At 34.5% G+C, this 20,900-nt stretch overlaps 1 protein-coding gene across 3 annotated transcripts in view; it reads left to right on the top strand.

Moving 5' to 3' along the window:
- LOC150096907 (kelch domain-containing protein 4) overlaps window positions 1-20,900 on the top strand; it is a 106,233-nt gene that overhangs the window by 23,936 nt on the left and 61,397 nt on the right. For all 3 annotated transcript variants that reach the window (XM_090408275.1, XM_090408277.1, XM_090408274.1), the window contains exons 4-5: window positions 7,719-7,817; window positions 14,047-14,276. In XM_090408275.1, the coding sequence (XP_090264401.1) occupies window positions 7,719-7,817; window positions 14,047-14,276 (329 nt within the window). The remainder of the gene's footprint in view (window positions 1-7,718; window positions 7,818-14,046; window positions 14,277-20,900) is intronic.

The following is a 20,900-nucleotide window of genomic DNA, read 5'->3' as shown; positions in this document are numbered from 1 at the left end:
TGAGGTCTGAGACAATAGCACCTAGAGGCTGTGATTGGTTATTGTGTCCACCAATCCAATTGAATGTTGTCGTTTGTCATGAGCTGTTGTTTTTGTTTTCTGAGTTTCATCTGTTTTGCATGCATGAAGTGTGAACTGATGTGGTAGGCATGTTTTTATATATAATATAGACAAGTTTTTAATATTCAAAGGAAGATTCAAAGGAAGACTCTTATTATTTTTAAATAAAATTTACTCAACTGGTATCTCCCCAATAGAATGAAAAAAGCAATTGTAATTCCTATCTTTAAGAAAGGTAATAGAGATGACCCTAAAAACTATAGAGGTATCAGTATACTAAATTCATGTTACAAAATATACAGCAGAATCTTAAATAACAAACTAATGAAATATTCCGAAAACTTTATTCTAGAGGTACAAAATGGATTTAGAAAAGGACGATCATGTATAGACCCAGCCTTCTGCCTAAAATTAATAATAGAGAAAAGAAGAGAATATAATTTAGAAACACATATTGCATTTATTGACTTTGAAAAAGCATTTGACAAAGTTAAAAGAAACATATTATTTAACATATTAAAAGAAAGACAAATACCAAATAATATCCTAAAAGCTGTCACAAGTATATATGAAAATAATCAAATACAAATAAGATTAAATCATGAGCTATCATATACAAGAGAGATAAACCAAGGGGTCCGACAGGGATGTCCCCTCTCAGCAACTCTTTTTAATATCTACTTAAATGAAATAATAATAAAATGGAGTAAAAATTTACATCAAGGAATTAAACTTTCTCTTACAGTGAACTTAAACACTCTCCTTTTTGCCGACAACCAAATAATAATTACAAATTCTGAAGATAACTTACAGAAAGCTATTTTAAATCTAAATGAGATATCCAAAGATTATGGTATGATAATATCAACGGAAAAATCAAAAACTATGGCCTTTAAAGGACAAGATCTAGCAAGAACTAAAATAGTATTAGATAACAAGATCTTAGAACAGGTGAATTCATTTAACTACCTAGGATGTATGATCACTTATGAAAATGAAAAAGATATAAACATAAAAATTGCAAAATATTTAAAAATAACAGGAGTAATTAACTCTATATTTAAACCAAACCTAGTTCAAAAACAAACCAGGCTAAAAGTATACAATACATTAGCACTACCGGTCTTAATGTATGGAAGCGAAATCTGGACAATAAAACAAAAAGACAAACAAAGATTAACAACAGCAGAAATGAAGTTTATGAGAAAAACTGCAAAGTATACCCTATTTGATCACAAAAGAAACGAAGATATTATGAAAGAATTAAACCAAGAACCAGTAATTGAAAAGATTAAAAAATATAAACATAGATGGATGGAACATGTTCAAAGAATGAAAACAGAAAGATTACCAAAACAAGCCTTAAAATACAAGCCATTAGGAAAAAGAAAACCAGGACGTCCTCTTAAACGATTCAACGATGACTTCTAAGGCCGGAACAGGCCATACTAGGCCTAAATCCTTGATACGTATGATGATGATGATGAAGTTTTTAATATATAATTTTCGATAAATTTATAACTTTTTTTGCACATATTTACAATGCGAAACAGTATTGTAGTCGAAAGAGGTAAGCCTCGTCTTCCTTCTCTTCCAAATTTTTCACCTTTGAGTAATTCAAATATACCAACCAAATATAGCATTCTCCTTCATTATTGTTTTCTAATATACAGTATCTTAAAACAAAACAAACTCTGTTCCACTCTCTGTGCATATTTGGTTACAATTAATTGATAAATTAAAATATTCAAAGTTATCCTACAGTTAATTGCATTGGACCAATTAAGATGAGCACTGATGTGCTATACACTCTTAAAACTTTCATACATCGATAAAAATGCAATCATACATTGAAATTGATGGGAATTTTGTAACATTGGTTGCATAAAGAACATGACAGCACACCCAATTAAAATGGGCATGCGACGCCATTGATGATAATGTTGGATTTTGCTAAGGCTTTCGATAGGATACCACATGAAAGGCATAAACTGGAGAATATGGGATTGGAATATAAACTCTATATGTCCATCTGTCAACCATGGATGGTTGACAGATGGACGTCAAAAAGTTGTATATGTTGGGTGTGAATCTGCCATATTTAATGTCACGTACCTCTGTGTACCTCAGAGTCCAGTCCTTGAGCCATTGTTGTTCAATCTGTACATTAATGACATTAGGAAGGGTCTAACAGGAGATATGTAATTGTTTGCAGTTGATGTGAAGATAGGCAGGGCAATCAGGGATACTACTGATAGCACTTACAAAATGATTTGAATAGGCTGGAAATTTTAGCAAATGAAAATGACTGCGAGTTTAATGTTAGTAAGTGTAATCATGCACATTAGTGTAATGAGATTTCCAGCAACATATTATATTAGTGGGGTTATACTACAAGAAACCGATCAGGCTAGGGATCTTGGCATAATGGTGAATAGGAATTTGAAGTTCAAAGGTCACATAGTAAAAGTTGCAAATACAACTCAGAGGATAATTGGATGTTGAAGTCATCCTTGATGTGTAAGGATAAGGAAGTCATTTTGTCTCTGTATAAGGCCTTGATAAGACCACACCTCAATTATTGTGTGTGGATCTGGTCTCCCAGGTTCCAAGGGGATAGAGAAGATGTGAAAAAGAGTGAGAAGAAGAGTTACAAACATTATATCCAGATTATGGGATTTAGATTGTGATGACAGATTGCAAGTTTAGATATTAGTTGTAATGTAAAATTTAAATATCTTTTTATAGGAGATCTTTCATTATTGAACTTCTAATCATGTCATTTATATATATTTATATACTAGGGGGGGCTATGCCCCCGTGTTCCAGACTGGTAGACCATTCCCCATGAATTCTGATGACTGAGCCCCCCCCCCTCTTTTGAAGACTTGACACTCAGCTTAGCCCCTGAGTGTCGAGTCTTCAAAGGGGGGGGCTCCTCCCCCGTCACCTTATTTGCTAAACATGAGTTTGGCTCATGTTTAGAATGATTAACTAAAATCCATGTGCAAACAATTCCTCACACACAAGTCAGTCCCACAGCTACTGAAATATATGGTATTTCTATGCTCTCCTCAAAACTAATCGTGAAAAAATTGGAATATTCTAACATTTTGAACGACGTTAAAAATTATTCTAATTTTGTGAATACATAGAGCTCACATGATGTGCTCTTCTGATCCCCTTTTGTTAGATTAACTGAATAAAATTAAAACCAATCTTATATGTAAGGAATACAACAAAACTACCATTCAAAAAAAATTATTGATAATTATTGTCCTTCCACCAGACTACAATCTGATGTGAAAAGAATTTTAATACCTTGATTTAAAGGAACCTTGGAACAAATAGCAAGGATTTTTCGAAAATTCAATCTATACACTTCTTTCAAACCACTTTGGAAGATGTCTTCCTTTCTTCCATTCACAAAGGATGCATTACCACCTCTTTCCTTACCAGGTGTCTATCAAGTACCCTGCTCATGCCATCTTTGTTATTTTGGACAGACTCACCATTCTGGATTGATTAAAATTGAAGAACATCATGACTATATTAGATTGTTGGAATCTGACAAATCTGGCCCTGCATGCTTATATCCAAGTTATGGGAAGTGATCATTATTAACTTTTTTTTTTTTTTAAATCTATGCAACTTTTTACAATTGTTGGAATCTGACAAATCTGTCCCTGCATGCCTATATCCAAGTTATGGGAAGTGATCATTATTACTTTTTTTTTTTAAAATCTATGCAACTTTTTACAATTCTTCCTTTAAACTCTGATAGTGGGATATCATGTACTTTAGCTGCAACTGAGACACTAGCTAATATCTGCATGAATTGTTACTCATTATTGTTATGCATCTTTTGAATGTTGGTAATGGTATTGTAACGAAGGCTGTCTGCTGTGCTATTGTGATATCTTGTGTTATTTGCCTATATTGTAATATCTGATGTCTCTTTATTCTTTATTAGCAGTGTGCGCTTTTTCTCTCGTAATCTTTCTTACTTATTCTATTACGTACTATGTCTATCCACCTTTTGTATTTACTAGTCATATGCCTATGAACACTGGAAAATTTATTTGAAAAGACTGTGCCACCAGTATTTCTATATCGGCACAAGACTCAGTAAAACGTCCAGTAGATTTCTCTCTCTTACTAGCGTAAGTTCCTTCAACAAAGTTTATATAAACATAAAGAGTCCTGGTTCTTAAGTACTTAAACTGCGCTTTTAATGCCTTAGTTGTTTTCCGCTCACAAGTCCGATTATTTTTAGGAACAGTGCATTGTAAAATAAACAATCAGGCAGCACTCTATTGACATATAATTAAAACACATTTATTTACAATAAAAACAAAGTAAAGTACATTAAATAAGCCATAGGGAAGTTACTTTCTTTCTACCTATATATTGGTATAAAGAAACAAACTTTCCCTTTTCAATATTAAATGACTATACAATGTAATTACTCTGTTACTTCTCTGCTTAAAAAAATCAAATTGCCGAGACTAATTTTCTCATAAAGAGATTAGCTAGCTATGGCAAGAAGGGCCAGTGCGAAGAAAATTTAGGCGCCCCTATACATTGTCTCTCTATATATATTTTGTCAGCGAGTACCAGGATGGCTTGACTTATTTCAGTTTTTTATTATTAATCAAGGTTTTACTAATTTTTTTCGAAGGTTGTAATTTTTCCCTGAACTATGTAGCAAAATCTGGCACTCAGAAGTCTTAGCGCCCCTAGGCGATTGCCTAGGATTGCCTAATGATAAAACCAGCCCTGGTGGCAAGTTATCTTACAATTTACATTCCAGTTAACAACAAATCAGAGGACTCTCTTATAGATATTTCTTATTACTATTTCTTATCAGTCCATCTATGACATATCTCCTAGATTACAAAAAGAATGTACATAAAAGGATGTAAACACACTTACAGAGGCTCTTTGTCACGACACCTTCCAGAGTCCTGCATCAAGGTCTCTATGGTTTTTCTTTCATCTCAGGCTTTAGGTTTCCGTCCAGAGAGTCTTGCTTCAGGGGGTGTTTCATCGGAATAGCAGCAGGTCTTGGACTGTAATCTCCCCAGTACTCAAAAGCTCAGGCATTCAGGCTTGAAGATCGTTCTGCAGCTGTTGACTTCCCGCAGCACTAGGACATCCAACCGGCACTTGACATCGGCTGTTCTCCTGATTTTTCCTCTGGCTCTCTTCGGTAACAGCACTTCGCCTCTGCTCTCTTGGCAACTGGATCTTGGCTCCCCTCTCGGCAACCGGACCTGGACTCTCCCCTTTCGATGTTTGGCTCAGTTCCCTTTTATTTACCCCTTCTCGGGACCTTGCACCAAGGGTTGTAAACCCTGAAGAAATCGGCAGTTCTCCTTGATCCTTTTGTTAAGGCCGACCCCTTCTTTCTTCTCCACCATGCACTCTTTTGTCTTGTCGGACAGCAGAAACTTCTCTGAAACTAACGAATCTCTTTGATACTAACTTTGAAGGTGTTCACGCGCAGAGCTCGCAAACAACTTTCTCACACATTTAATCGTAAACAACTTTCTTGTGTTATTATACAAAGTTCTGATGGCAAAGCATTGCCTTTGTTTTTGACATTCTAGAAACTTTAGTTAAAACAGTGAATACAATCAATTCCCATAGGGTTATTTACATTAATATCTAACATAAAATGCATAGAAACAAACAAGGTTATTTTTGTAGCATTCTCATGGGACTTGACCTCTGTAAAAATCGATGTAAAGCGCTTTGGTATTTCCAAGCTACATTGAGTTTTACAGTATGTCTTCCTGATGAAGTCCATGTAACATTGGATGAAATATATTGGAGTTTTTAAATAAAATTTATGTAATTTTTTGCTACAGTTATAAGTAAGTTATTTTATAATAAAAGCATTTACTTGTTTCTTTTCTTCAGAACATATTTTCCTTCTCATACATTTTCCAGTGCACCATAATGTTGCAGTCTTTTGTGCTTCTTTTGGCAAAATATCCATATAATTTCTTTTATCTGCTCTTGTCTTGCAGTTCTTTTAACTGACTTGTCTTACTCTCTATAATTGACAAAATTAATTTCTTTAGTTCTCCGAGATTTAGCATTTTCAAATGCATTTTAACTTTATGCCTTTCTTCTATGGGTTTCCAGGTTTTGTCAGATAACCAGTCTTTGTTCTTTTTCCCTTTTTAGCACCCAACCTCTTGCAACTTCATTATGTAAAATTTAAATTTTTTTCCATTGCTCTTTAATCATGTCTTCTGGCATTCTACTTTCTAGCTTATTTTCCAAATTATGAAACTCAATTTTTTTATCATAATAGAAAAAATTTTCTTTATTTCATTCATTTTTAATTTATACATATCATATTTTATCTTTCCATTTTGATTTCTCATTTTTTTTAATGGTTAAGGTTTTTCCATCTGTGATATCCATGTCATTTTATGTATATCTTTATACATAAAACTCTCAGGATTATTCATTTCACATAAACGACCAGTAGGTGGTCACCATTCTCATTTCTTGGACTACCTGCTTCATTATGTTTTGCTCTTTCATCATCATTATTCCTTTTACCAACTTTAGCATCATGTCACTGATAAGAATAATCATATCATGCATTGCCATTTGTTCTATACATCTCTATAACTCATCATAATAGTTCTCTTTCTCTTTGAGATCCTTCTAATTTGTTTGTGCATAAACCTGTATCATGGTTAATTTAATGCATCTTGAATGTAATCTAGATATTATTATTCAATTACTTTTGGGCTTCCAATTTATTAAGCTTTTACGTGTCTCCAAACTTTAGTGTGATATAAGCGCCACTCCTCTTTTATGATCTTCATTCATCCAATCCTGAATACAGTATTTGATATCCATCTACAGTCTCACTCCACCAAAGCCTGTCCATTTCAGCTCACTTGTTCTTATAATATCTATTCTGTACTTTCCCAATTCCTTAATAACTTCTTGTGTCTTTCCATTTTGAAACAGTTCTACCATTTCATTTTGAATTACTGTACTGTTTTTGTGTTTTGGTGAAAGTGGTGACCTCATCTGTTTCAGATGTTCCTGTAGGCTTGACCCTTGAAACTTCATTCATGCATTATCCTCTAGCCAACTAAATAGTGGTAATTAGGAATCTTACAGGCCAGCACACCTGGTATATTTATTGGCTTACTTGGGTTCTAAGTTTCCATAATCTGGGAATTTTTACAGGGAAGGATGATTAGTCATTTGCCTAATCCTCCTCCTTTATCTGGGTTTGGGACTGGCAACGGGGTGACTTACCCCAAGGCGTAGTTCTTGATTCTGCTCCACCACATAGAGCTAACTCTCACTGCATTGAACACCATTATAAAAAACTCATTCACTAAAACAGCTACTGGGAACTACCAACCAAAGCCCCATAGACATAGTGCTATTGTAAAGGAAATTCACTATTGCTAACTACCCACTATAATGAATTATTGTATCTACATATTAGTTATAGTGAGAATCATCAGTTTGATGTACTGACCTTTGATGTTAACCTATCACTCACCTTCCTCTCAGACTGTTTTCCATGAATGTTTTTAGGAATGCATAATAGATTTTTTTTCTCTTATATTTATAACATGTTTATAACCATTTATTTTTACTATTATTTTTAGACTTTTATGTACAATGATTTGTACATTTATAATATCAGGAAGAACCAGTGGCACTTAATTCACTGTCCAAATAGTCCTCCACCTCGTTGTGCTCACCAGGTATGTAAAATATTAACATTTCATGATATTACTTCTTTTAGATCAGCATTTCCCAAACTTTCAGTACCCACATACCTCTTTTAAAATTTTAATAATTTTGTCATATCCCTTTCAGAAAAAGGCAATTTGGATAAATTATAATGTTGTACATGTAGATTTCAGTGGTTAAGCAGTTCTGTAGGTAGTTTTCGGTATTAAGACCACATTGTAATATAAAGAGTTTATTAAAAATAAATAATTAAAACCTGACAAGTTTCGTATGTAATAAGACTTGCATCATCAGGGTTTAGTGGTACATAAAAGTTTTACACAACAAAACCCCGTTAATGATTAATTACACATATTAGATGTTTTTTTATTAATTTAACAACTGTTAAATAATTGATAAATAACTGATAAATGAGAATACAAATGATAAATTCATTACTGCATGCATATTGGAACTTTGCTAGCTGTTGCTAGCATGTTCTTTGGTATCACGCATGCTATATCTTAGGTCCATGGCAGTTAAATTTTTGATGAAAGCAGACTATACTTGATGTAAAATGAAGCCTTGATTTCTATTGCATTGTGTAGGGATCCTAAGCAGCACTTGTGAAACAGTTATTATCAGTATATGACATTTTTGTTTGTTGCCAAAATACTTGATCGTCAGTGGTAGTTGTGTGGAATGCCAGGCCTGATTTATGCTCCCTTCTTTTTTCGATGTCTTTTACGTGTTCAGACATGCAGATCTCTCTCTCTCCCCGACCTTCTTGTCTGGCCTACATAACAAATGCCACAAAGGGCAATGATTGTTTTTTTTCATGGGGTAGTCTTGGCACATGTAGGAATCTAGATATTTTTATAAAGGTAAAAAAGCCACTTTTATGTTGTACTTGCGGAGCAATGCTGCCACTTTGTCTGTGATGTTTTTAATGTAAGGCAGTGTGATTGTGTTCTTGAAATCTTGTTTAAGTAAGGGAGTTGCAGGAGGTGTATTAAGAATGTTTTTGATCGTCTTGGGTTCAGAACCATCACGTGCAAGGTTCTGTGTTATGTAGTGCAGTTCTTCATTTCTTTTAATTGGTGTGCTAGATATATTGTCTGCCCTGTCTTGTAAAGTTTTAATTATGGCTATCCTTTGCAATGGATGGTGGTGTGAAGCATCATTGAAAAAACTTCCCGTTGTGGTAGGTTTTCTGTATACGGAGAAGGATAACCTTTTCCCTCTTCGTTTACTTCAACAAGGATATCTGATCTGATCCTGTGACTTCCTCTCTTTGAGAGGGTTGCAGCTGATTACTAGGGAGATAGTGACGCAAGGTGGTTTCCCTTTGCCTTCCTTACTGTATTTTTATGACTGTAGCCTGTGTGTTCACGGATCTGGTTTGCCTGCTTGCGGAATGAAAAACCCTAGATAAACTGGCAGAAAAAACCCTGCTGTCCATGCCCAAGACCGGCTAACTTAGCTATGGCTGAGGAAGATCCTTAAACTCCTCACGTCGTCGACGGGAATCGAACCTAGGACACTCCTTCCCCAGGCATATGGTTGCGAAGTGCATCGCCACTCAGCTAACCGCACAGACAACAAGGATATCAAGGAAAGATAATTCTTTGTGCTGTTCTATTCAATAGTAAATTTTATATTGGGATGTAAATTGTTCAGATGATCTGGATGAGCTGATTGCTTTCAAAGATCATCTGAACAACTTGCATCCCAATATAAAATTCACTATTGAACTAGAACAGCACAAAGAACTACCTTTCCTTGATATCCTTGTCAAAGTAAACAAAGAGGAAAAAAAAGGTTATCCTTCTCCTTATACAGAAAACCTACCACAACATGAAGATTTTTAAATGATGCTTCACACCACTATCCATTGCAAAAGATAGCCATAATTAAAACTTTACGAGACAAGGCATACAATATATTTAGCACACCAATTAAAAGAAATGAAGAAGTGCACTACCTGACACAGAACCTTGCACGTAATGGTTTTGAATCCAAGAAGACCAGAAAAATTCTTAACACATCTCCTGCAATTCCCTTACTTAAACAAGATTTCAAGAATGCAATCATGCTGCCTTACATCAAAAACATCAACAACATAGTGGCTGCATTGCTCCATGAGTACAACATAAAAGTAGCTTTTTTACCTTTACAAAAAATATCTAGATTCCTACATGCACCAAAACCATCACATCACCCCATGAAAAAAACAGGTGTCTGTGAGATCCATTGCTCTTGTGTCATTTGCTATGTAGGCCAGACAGGAAGGTTGGGAGAGAGCCTAAATCAGGCCTGGCATTCCACACAACTACTACTGGCCATCAAGTACTCTGCAACAAACAAAAATGTCATATTGTAATTAAAATAAAAAGCCAAAAGGCTAGTTTTCTGGCAATTGAATAGATATTAAATGGATAAGAATCCTATATTGTTATATAGCCAGTAAGTGAAACTCAAGATCGATAATTACGATCTATGAGTTTCAATGCCGAAAAACTATCGGCGAAGGCAATTCGAAGCAAAGGTGGAGCAACCTCCCTCACTATTCTTGATATTCTCTCATAATGTAAAACACAGCTCCTAGGAGATGTAATACTGTCATTACATTATGAGGGAAGGTCACTACCCAGACTGGTTTCAACCTTTTTTGAGGTCTAATCAGTGAGTAGATAGACCTGGAAAATATCAAAGCTTAGTGAAAAGAACTTACATACCTTCACTTTGCTTCGAATTGCCTTCGCCGATAGTTTTTCGGCATTAAAACTCATAGATTGTAGTTATCGATCTTGAGTTTCACTTACTGGCTATATAACAATATAGGATTCTTATCCATTTAAAAATGTCATATATTGATAATAACTGTTTCACAAGAAAATTTAAAGACTCACAAATGCTTAGTATCCTTACACAATGCAATAAAAATCAAGGCTTAATTTTACATCAAGTATTGGTCTGCTTTCATCAAAAATTTAACTGCTACAGACCTAGGATATAGCACATGTGATATCGCAGAATGCAATAGCAACAACTAGCAATGTTCCAACATGCATGCAGTAATGAATTTATCATTTGTACTCTGGTTTATCGATTATTTAAGTTGTGAAGTTATAAAAAAATCTAATATGAGTAATTAATCATTAATAGGCTTTTGTTGTGTAAAACCTTTATGTACCATTACCCCTGATGATGTAAGTCTTACGATGCATGAAGCTTGTCGGGTTTTTAATTGTTTATTTTTAATAAACTCCTTATGCTACAATGTGGTCTCAATACTGAAAATTTCCTACAGAACTGCTTAACCACAAAAACCTATGTTTACTTAAAAAATAAAAGTATCTAGGGATGTGAGGATTTGGAATTTGTATAGTTAGTTGCTGGGTGGTTGAAAATAGCATTTTGAGTGGAAGAAAATACCTAATTTTTTAGATGCTGAGGAAGCCATTGATGTGATGTGTTTGTCAGGAGAGGCAGATAAATATCTGTCCAAGGAGAGATCTGATCCTATATGATGATTTTTGTTTTACTGATGCTGAGGGTAAGTAAGCTTTCCCTAGCAAAAGAGAAAAGGCAAGACTTCATTTTAGTTTTGTTGAATGAGTACTCCTTATCCCCATTGAAGGATAAATGGAGATAGTGTTTAATGCACTGGTGTTGAAGATGATTGTGAAACTTGGGACATCTGAGCACTGTATGTTTTCATTTGACTTCTGGCATGGAGACCACATCTGTTAACAAGAATTAATTTTATTAAACTAACAATAAAATCTGATAAGTTTTAAGTCATTGGACTTACACCTTCAGGAGAGTATAAGACCTGTATAAAAAGACTAGAAAGAATAAATACACAACAGATTTTTCATGAACATCAACAGTTTGTTATATATAATGACTTAAATAATGTATAAATGTTCAAACAAAGCTAGTTGTTGCTGTCACATTCTGTGTCATAAAGCATGTCATATACCAGATCTGTGGGTGTTAGTTTTTTGATTAATGCAGACAAAACTTGGATTTTGTTACAGTGTATGTGGATACAGTGCATTTCTTTGGATTCTTTAAATTTTCTTATAAAACGATTATAATTAGTATATGACATGTCTGTTTTTTTGCTTGGTGGCTCGTATTTATTATGTGAAAGGCTAATCCTGATCTGCACTTCCTTTACTTCTCAACAGCCTTTTCATATTTTGGCATGCCTCTAGAACATCCTATCTGGCCAGCATAGCAAATACCACAAGAATAATGAATTTTATAAACTTCTGGTTTCTATATGGTCATATGTGGAGGTTTCATTGGATGTAAGAACCTAGAATTTATTTATTTATTTTTTTTTTTAATCAATTACTGCATCTCACTCACATTGCATGTTCCTTTGATACCATCATGTGGCTCATACTATTTTTTAAATAATCTATATATTTGATCACATTCGACTCTACCTCACATCGTGTAGTACTTACAAACTCGCAGCTACATGGAAAACTTACTAATATTGCAGTCATACCCTAACTGGATTCAAATCTTCTGATATCGTTAGCTTTACATCCCCCTCCTCTCCTGTCTTGTCTATCTTTCTTAAAAATGCTGTATCCTTTACATTTATTAACAGTTAGTACTTCTGCTTCTGAGAGCCAGGTCTGACTAATGTCAATAAGCTGAAGCCATGACATATTCACTGAGGCAAGAAACTCAGCTTCTTTGTTCCTGATACTCCTTATATTTGTTACCATCTAATAAGTTACCTCCATGCTTTTTTGTATACTCCTTTCTGTAGCGTGCATGACCCAGTTAGATAACTTTCATATTCCTGTTAAAACAGACATCCTTGCTTCACACCTAATAAGTCCAAACCAGATGAGCACCCAATCATCTTTTCATCATAATCACTCATAATATACTTGCATCACTTGGTTGCGCTTACATACAGATCCTCACCATTACTCCTATCATAATCTAGTTTCCCCCTAGCTCTCTGTATTAGGTCTCATACCAATAAATAATTTATTCAGATCCTTGTTACTAAACATATTCAAGTGCAAGCCATCCCTCTTATATAAATCTGTTCATTAATGTTCACCAGACTCACTTCATATATCAAAAAATGTGCTATCATTCTTCAATCCTTCTTTTTTTTTTTTCAAATAAAGTGTTGTTTTTTTGTTACGTAGGTGTCTCTTACCTAGTATCTGTAAGCTGTGTGAGATATTTAGAGAGAAGAGTAGAAAGAGACAGATGAGAGAGGTGAGTGAATATCTGGGGTCAACTATGAACCACTGTAGTATGTCTTACTAGTGTCTGTTAGGTGCTCCATAAATTCTTGGAATTAGATAATGTCTAGATACAAGATGTTTCTTGGTGTCAGCAATTTTCCACATTAGCATATTGGTGTCATCCTTGGGAATATTAGATGGAGATGTGTTCACCACATGGGCTAGCTCTCCAAACCAACTGCACAACTTCGTTGTTTATCTTAACAGCATTCATCCTCATATTAAGTTCACTGTTGAATTAAAAAACAACGACATATCCCTGACTTTCTCCTGGAGATCCCCAAACAAAAGAAATAGCTGTTTTCATTCTATAGAAAACCAATGTGCAAAGTCCGACCACCATCTATCACAAAACATTGGTATAATAAAAACTCTTTGAGACGGGGCATATGACATTTCCAGCAGCAAGGAGAAGAGAAGCAGTCATGGACAACATGTCAAAGTTATTGTGTCACTAAGGGATAAAAGTGCTTTCTTCCCACTAAACGTCTCAAGTGTTCTTTGACTTCCAGAACTCATTCACTCATCACTCAGAAAAAATCAGAAAAAATAACCATATATCTGTGATCTAAATCACAGATATATGGTTAACTGGTCTGATTGGCAAGTGGATAGCATTCTTGCCAACAGCAATAGTTTCCATCCCACAGTAGCATAGATGTTTGTGGGTCTTTAGCTGGTAGATGATTTTTGTTGCTTAATGTGAGGCTACTCCCCTACTTATTAGAGGCCTGAAATGGCTTGGAAAAAAAATTCCATGGTCTCTAGAAAGCAGGTTACCAGATTACCTAACCCTTATCAGCACCTTATAATACTAATGTGCAGTAGGTTTACAGACTTTCATGGGCAGAAGTGATTAAAATAGTGAAAATTATTCATAATCATTTTCTTTATTATTTTTATTATTAAGCAAAAACAGTTGATATACCATCTGACTCTGCATTTGTATCTTGAACTATTCAAATAGTCAGTAACAGTTTCTCAAAGAGGAGGGGAGCTATGGATTTTTGGAGGAGAGTTTGCAAGTCCCACAAGATCTCAGTTTTATCATTATAAAGATTTATGGGTATTTCACTTGAGTGAACGTCGATGGGAAGAGGTTAAAGCAACAGGTGGTCCATCCCCAAGAAGTGGACATCGATTAGTAGCATGCCAGAAGCAGCTAATAGTCTTTGGTGGCTTTCATGAAAACATCAAGTAAGTTTATTTAAATTGCATCAGCACTTTGATGTAAGTAAATTGCCAAATAAAACTTTATTTTACTTATTTTTTCTACTTATATTCTATAAGGTCATGAAAAAAAAAACTCAGAGTAGTTTACAATTCATTGGGTGCATCCTATATATATCCACAAAATAGCTTCTAGAGGAGATGCCATTCCTAGCTGAAGAAATACAAACAAAATTCTTCACCTGTTGAATGGTTTTCATTTACCACTACCATATTTATCAGAGACCTGAGGTGTCCTCAGTCCGTGTTTTTCTCTAAAGCATGGAGTAAACGACACATTATTACTATCAGTCATATTTAAGATAAATTTAAGGAAACCCTAAGGGGTGGGGGGATTTTTTTTTTTTTTTTTTTTTTTTTTTTTTTTTTTTAAATAAAGAAAGGTGCAATAATGAGAAAGGAAAGGAAAAATGAGGATATGAGCTTAGAAAGTAGTAAAGTAAGTGAAAAGAAATATTAGAGGTTCTTTCATTGAGTAGGTACAGAAAAAATGATTATGGGAGAATGATCTTCCATAATTATTAAATGAAATAGTAGATCATTTTATACAGGCAAAGATAAATTTGAATATGATATAATGGAAGAGACTGGTGAAGGAATAATTAACTGGAAACTTTTGGTATTGTGATTCAAACATAAGTAAGGTAAAAGGACTAGTACAATGTAACATATATATATTAAGAAAGTGTAATAGTACTTTCAATTTGGCTGTTTAATGAGATTTCAAAACTTTATAAACTTTTATGAATCCTAAACAATAAATATGAGATGATTTCTTCAGTCATCGGGGAAATGAGAGGATGAACTTCTTTAGAATATGATGCAGTTTCAGTAGAGTAACGTGAACAGATATTACAGTGAGAAATTGGACAATGCTTTCATCATTTAAAAAAGGGAAGCAGAATAAAGGGAAGAAAAATTAAGAGACCTGTTTAGTAGAGTAGTAAATGAATAAATAAACTTACAGAATTTGTTAAGCCCTGAGAAATTAAGGGCTAATAATAATGTCAAACATCTGCTGGATTTCTGCTTATTACATGGCTCATAAGTCAGTCATTACTATAATCATGAGCCAACCAAATCTGCGCATAATTTAGTTGTTTTACAACTAAATAGCTTACAGCACATCAATAGATTCCTATTGATGTTTTTTTTGAAAGATGTAGTTCTTAGGAGAAAATGTAGAAATCTGTTCCCAAAAATAAAGGTAACAAAAGAAGGGAATGAGCAATTCTTTAGGTAGGCTTTAAGCTGCATTCACTGAAGGATCAAAGCTAGCAGGTGACCTACATAATTTGTAATGTGGAGAACTTGAAGGAATCACTCAGAACATTATCCTTTCTAGATGTTTACCTCCAGTGAGAAATTGATGGTTCTTTCTCTTTCCACATCAGCTTGGCACTCCTCTGATCATCATCATCCATCCCCAAAATAACAAATAATTAAATCTGTTGACAGTAGATCACATTATATTTTCAGTTAAATCAATACTTCAGGCCTCCAATAAACAGAATAGTGGTATTTCACTGGATAATGAAGGTATCTTCCACCTAGTAGATCTAGTTGGCATTTCTTCCAACTAGGAAGATATTCCAGTTGGATAGATATTTATTGAATGTCTATCCAATTTATATAGATTATAACTAATCTATTGAAATCAGTTTGCAGCAATTCTATATTACATTTATTTTACTCTTCCTAACTTATCATCAGCAAATAACTGAATATCACACTCGAGACTTACCACAAGATCATTAATATACTTGTGAAACAATATCAATATAAGTAAATAACCCTATAGTTTGCCACTGTTACTTTTTTCCCCATAGACTCAGCAGCAGCATACATCACTTTCTGACACTTATCGGTCAACCACTATCCAATCCATGATACAAGTTTATTTTGTGATCCTTTGGATTTGAATAATAGCCTTCAATTTGAAATCCTGTCATATGTCTTGGTGAAAGTCCAGACATATTGTGGTATATCCATTCTCCTTATAGAACATGTGTGCTAATGCCAGACCTACCTTTAAGAGATCATGCTCTCCTCTATAGAGGATCCTAGTGTTGTCTCTCACCTTTCGATTTTATTCTTAACCATCCTTTTAAATGCCTTATGACACCTCTATTCATTCATCCATTATTCAGAAAGTTATGGGTCTGCCAGGAATGTATACATTATTAAAGTAATCAATTAACAACTCAGCTATAGCTATATCTTTATGTATATGACATCTCTTTACCATTCACGTTCACGTTCACTCAAGTTATTATTCTTTCATGGTCTTTCTTTCATTTTACTTGATATATAGTGATAATATTCTTTCATATGTGCTTTGGCCTGTTCGGCTAACTTATTTTCATATCTGATTTCTGATTTCGCCTTAATAACGGTGAATACATGAATAATAGGTCTCCTGCAATGAGAATTCTGGCTCCACGAAGATACCCGAATAATAATTCCATGTGTTTCTTCTTGGTCAAGGCTCTTACATGCTTTGTTACCTATCAAAATGATCACCTCATTTATAGACAGATATTTATCAGATGCTTTTATCAGATCCAATGTTCTTGTACTGAAAGTCTCTTCCATCATATGCTGCTTAAGGTAGTTATTCCAGAGTAATTCTATAAATTAATTTTTGCATGTTTTCTCCTACCTCCAGTCTATATTCCCATAGTGAAACTCACCAAAATGATAACCACCTTGTATACCATATGATTTAGTTGTCTGTGCAGTTCACAGTCCTCTTTAGATGATCCTGGTTTGTAGCAATACTCAACAATATATTTCATATATTGTGCTGTTAACCTCTTTCTCACACCAAACAGCCTCGAACACATTTACTGCATTACTTATACCACTACAACCTCCATTGGAGATTTTTGTTTTCATTGGATTTAATTCTTATGCAATCATTAGTAGTATTCCTTTGCCTTTGTCCATCAGTAAAATGAACTCATCACATTCTGTTCCTGTGATAGTATTGCTTTCTTTCAACCAGGTTTCACTAATGCCTATAATCTTTGGCATGTGTGAGATAATTTCACTTCATCTGTCAATGTTAAGAACTCCTTGCCTTTATTCCTTATGCTTCTGGTATTAGCATATACACATGATGTTGGCAAATGTATATATGCCGACTGATTGCAGATGACTTGAATCTAGAACCAAATTTCCCTTCTTATTTCCACAGTTAACAGTTTTCTTGTTTGATAAAACTAGTCTTGCAAGTTATCATTCTCACTCCTCTATCATTACACTCAATTTCTGCTGCTTAATCCAGACATGGTGTATACAAATTAGTGTACAAATGAAAACTGGGCCAATCCTTGAATCTTAAACCAAATTCCTCTTCCTTTTTTCCCACAATTCACATTCACTCTTTCACTGAACAATTCCAATCTGATTGAGATGCAATCTATCTTGCATATACATATTTCTTCAACCCTCAAAGGCACCCTTTAATGGTTTAAATACACCAGCAAAACATTCATTGCTCCTCATCCATATGCCTTTAATCATCATTTTCTAAGCTTTAATCTAAGCTTCAATTCCCTGTCCACAATCATCCCCAATTCCCTCTGCATTTCAGTTCCATCAATATAGTACACAGCTTATGATCTCTCCTTTCCAGAGTGCATCACCTTACACTTAGACTGGCAGCCATTTACTTCATTTATTTAAGTCATCATGTAGGATCTTCATTTGATCACCTTCATTTACTGTCACTTTTCCTAGTTTTGCATCATCAACATGCAACTGAATATTTCTTGTTAAATCATGTCTATATCACTGTGGTATACTATTGGTCACCTGTCTTCTCCTTGGCTCAACTCCTCCATAAACCACTCTTTGATATCTATCCATTAGCTGCCTACTAATCCAAATCATCATATTCATTCATATTTGCTCCAAGTCCAGCATTCCTTCACAAAACCATGTTGCTCCTTACAAAGTATCATATTATTATTATTATTACGGGCAACTCCAGGGAGTCCCTAGACTCATCGAGGGAGGCCCTAAACATCATGTCCACACAACTATACGACATTCTCACAGGAACTCACTCACCGTCATAGCACCCACAACAGACTCTGGCAGCTTATTCCACTCATTTACCACTCCAAAAGTAAAGAATCCAGCTCTAACATCCATGCTAACCACACTCTTGCCCAGCTTCCATAGGTGTCCCCTAGTTTTCCCACCACCAGTCCTGATCTCAAAAATATCCTCTGAATTAATCCTATAGAAACCTTTTAGCAATTTGAATGTCTCAATCATACTTCCCTCTTCCACCTATCAACCAATTTCTGCAACCCACAAATCTTCAACCTGTTCTCATATGGTTCATTCCATAGACCCACTATCATCTTAGTCACTTGCCTCTGGATCCTCTCCACCTCCTCCCCATCAAGAAGGAACCTAGGTGACCAAATCTGGGCACAGTAGTCGAGATGAGGTCTTATCAAGGCTCGGTACAGAGGTACAATAACTTGCTTGTCTTTGCTCATCAAGGTATTTTTCAACAGCCAAGTGAGTTGATGAGCTGATTTAGCTACTTTTGCAACGTGCCCCCTAAACTTCATCTCCCTATCCACCAACACTCCCAAGTGAATTATCTCTTTTTATGAATTTCTTCAATACCTTCCTGAGATATTGATTGACCTATAATGTGCTTCTTCTTTTTGGAACTTCCTTTATGTAGTGTCACTCTTTCCTCTTCTTTTCACTCCACTGTCATCTTCCCATTGCTGAGGCTTAAATTAAACACTTGGTTCAAAGGAATTGGTAACTCCCTTGCACATTCTTATAATACACAAGCTGGCATGCCATATAATTCCATAGCCATGTTTGTAATGATGTTCGGCAATATTTGACAGTATAATTAATTTCCTCAACGTTTGTTTTCCCATTTATTTGGTTTGCAGTTTCCTTATGGTCATTCATTGTGTGTCATGGTTGATGGCTTCCTCTCATCAGATTTCTCTATCAATGTTGGAATACACCAGGATTCTATACTCTCACCCACACTCTTCTTCCTTTACATGACTCTCTGACTTCAAAGTTCATAGTTTTCCTTCATTCCCTTCCTCATTCGAGGAACACTGTAGTACTCAAATGATAGAAGCCTTGAAATCTTCCATAACCAATGACTTAAAAAATACTGATCTCCTCAACATCTTCAAATGGGATGAAGACAACATAGTAAATTTCAATGCCATAAAAACTCAGGCCTGCCTTATTACCTTCAAGAAAGATCTTACTTCACTCTAAACTTGGCCTTCTAAACTTTTAGAAGGCCAAATAGAGGTTCAGGATCAGATTTTCTCAATTTATTACAAATAGTTGAGAAGCCATCAAAAAGTAACAAGGATGTGTATTTGATTTTTGTATATCTAGAAAAGGAAATGACAAGGTACCAAAAGAAAAGTTGTTCAAATCATATGTGATATAAATTGGTGATTTAATTGACAGAAAATGCATTGTATCAAGCAAAGTCTATATTTGAGCTTAAGTCTGTTAGAATAATTGAAGGAGTCAGAAGAAGATGGTTCGATGACTAAATCAAGTGTGAGACAAGGGGTACACATTATCTCCCCTCATAATCATCATCATTATGCAGAAAAGTGAGTGACATTAAACCTGATACCAAAATTGGATATAATTCAGCTGTGCTCTTTACTTTATGCAAATAGTGTATTATTGAAAAATCCATTAGAAGTCTTCAGGATTCACCAACTAAATTGAATAACAGCTAATAAATATGATCTGAAAAGCAGCAATAATAAGATAAAGACTATGAAAATAGGCATGAACTGTAAACATTAACTGCATTAAGTGAATGGAGAATCTATAAAACACATAAAACATTTCAGCTATTTAAGGCACAATTTTTAGTGAAGATGGCAAACTGCATATGGAAATAGACAATCCACAAAGTTGGTATCGTAGGAGTTCAAGTAGGTAAATTTATATAGAATCAACACAGTAGCCTATATAAGACTTTGTTCAAACCCTTTTTAACATACAGATCTGAGAGTTGTATATATTTCTCATATCTTGTTCTAGTAAAATAATTGATCTACAACAAGATATGAGACTTCTAGAAAAGCATTAGAAGAGTGAATAGGTGGTATCAATGGCATAACTATGTTAAAAAATTAGGGTATGATAGGAAGAAAGTTTGTTAGCTCTTACACATGTTCAGGAATATGTGTAACAGCTAATCTAAAATGGTTAGTCACTTAGGCAGAATGGGAGGAAAAAGATAAGAAAACAAACATTCCCTGCCAAGATGGCAGGAAAAAAAGACACAGATCAAGGTGGAGTGATACAGTAAGTCCCTTAGAATGACCTTTCTCAAGAAAGAGAATTTTCACTAGAGAATTTTATTAATAAATAATTTTTTTTAATCATAGTTTGTAAATTTTCAGTTACAGTTAAGAATATAAAATATTAAAAATGTTTTTTTTTACATAATTCCTGTAATTTTAATATGATAATATGCATACTTAGAAATCAACCCGAAAGAAACAAGAAACGGAAAATCACCTGGAGAAGATAAGCTAGGTTCAGAACTATATA

Source organism: Typopeltis vanoorti, chromosome 18 (assembly GCF_054136105.1).
Source record: "Typopeltis vanoorti isolate ZY-2024b chromosome 18, IOZ_Tvanoo_1.0, whole genome shotgun sequence".
Taxonomy (NCBI): domain Eukaryota; kingdom Metazoa; phylum Arthropoda; class Arachnida; order Uropygi; family Thelyphonidae; genus Typopeltis; species Typopeltis vanoorti.
The sequence above is the reverse complement of the archived record's forward strand: the minus strand, read 5'-3'. Positions and strand labels throughout refer to the sequence as shown.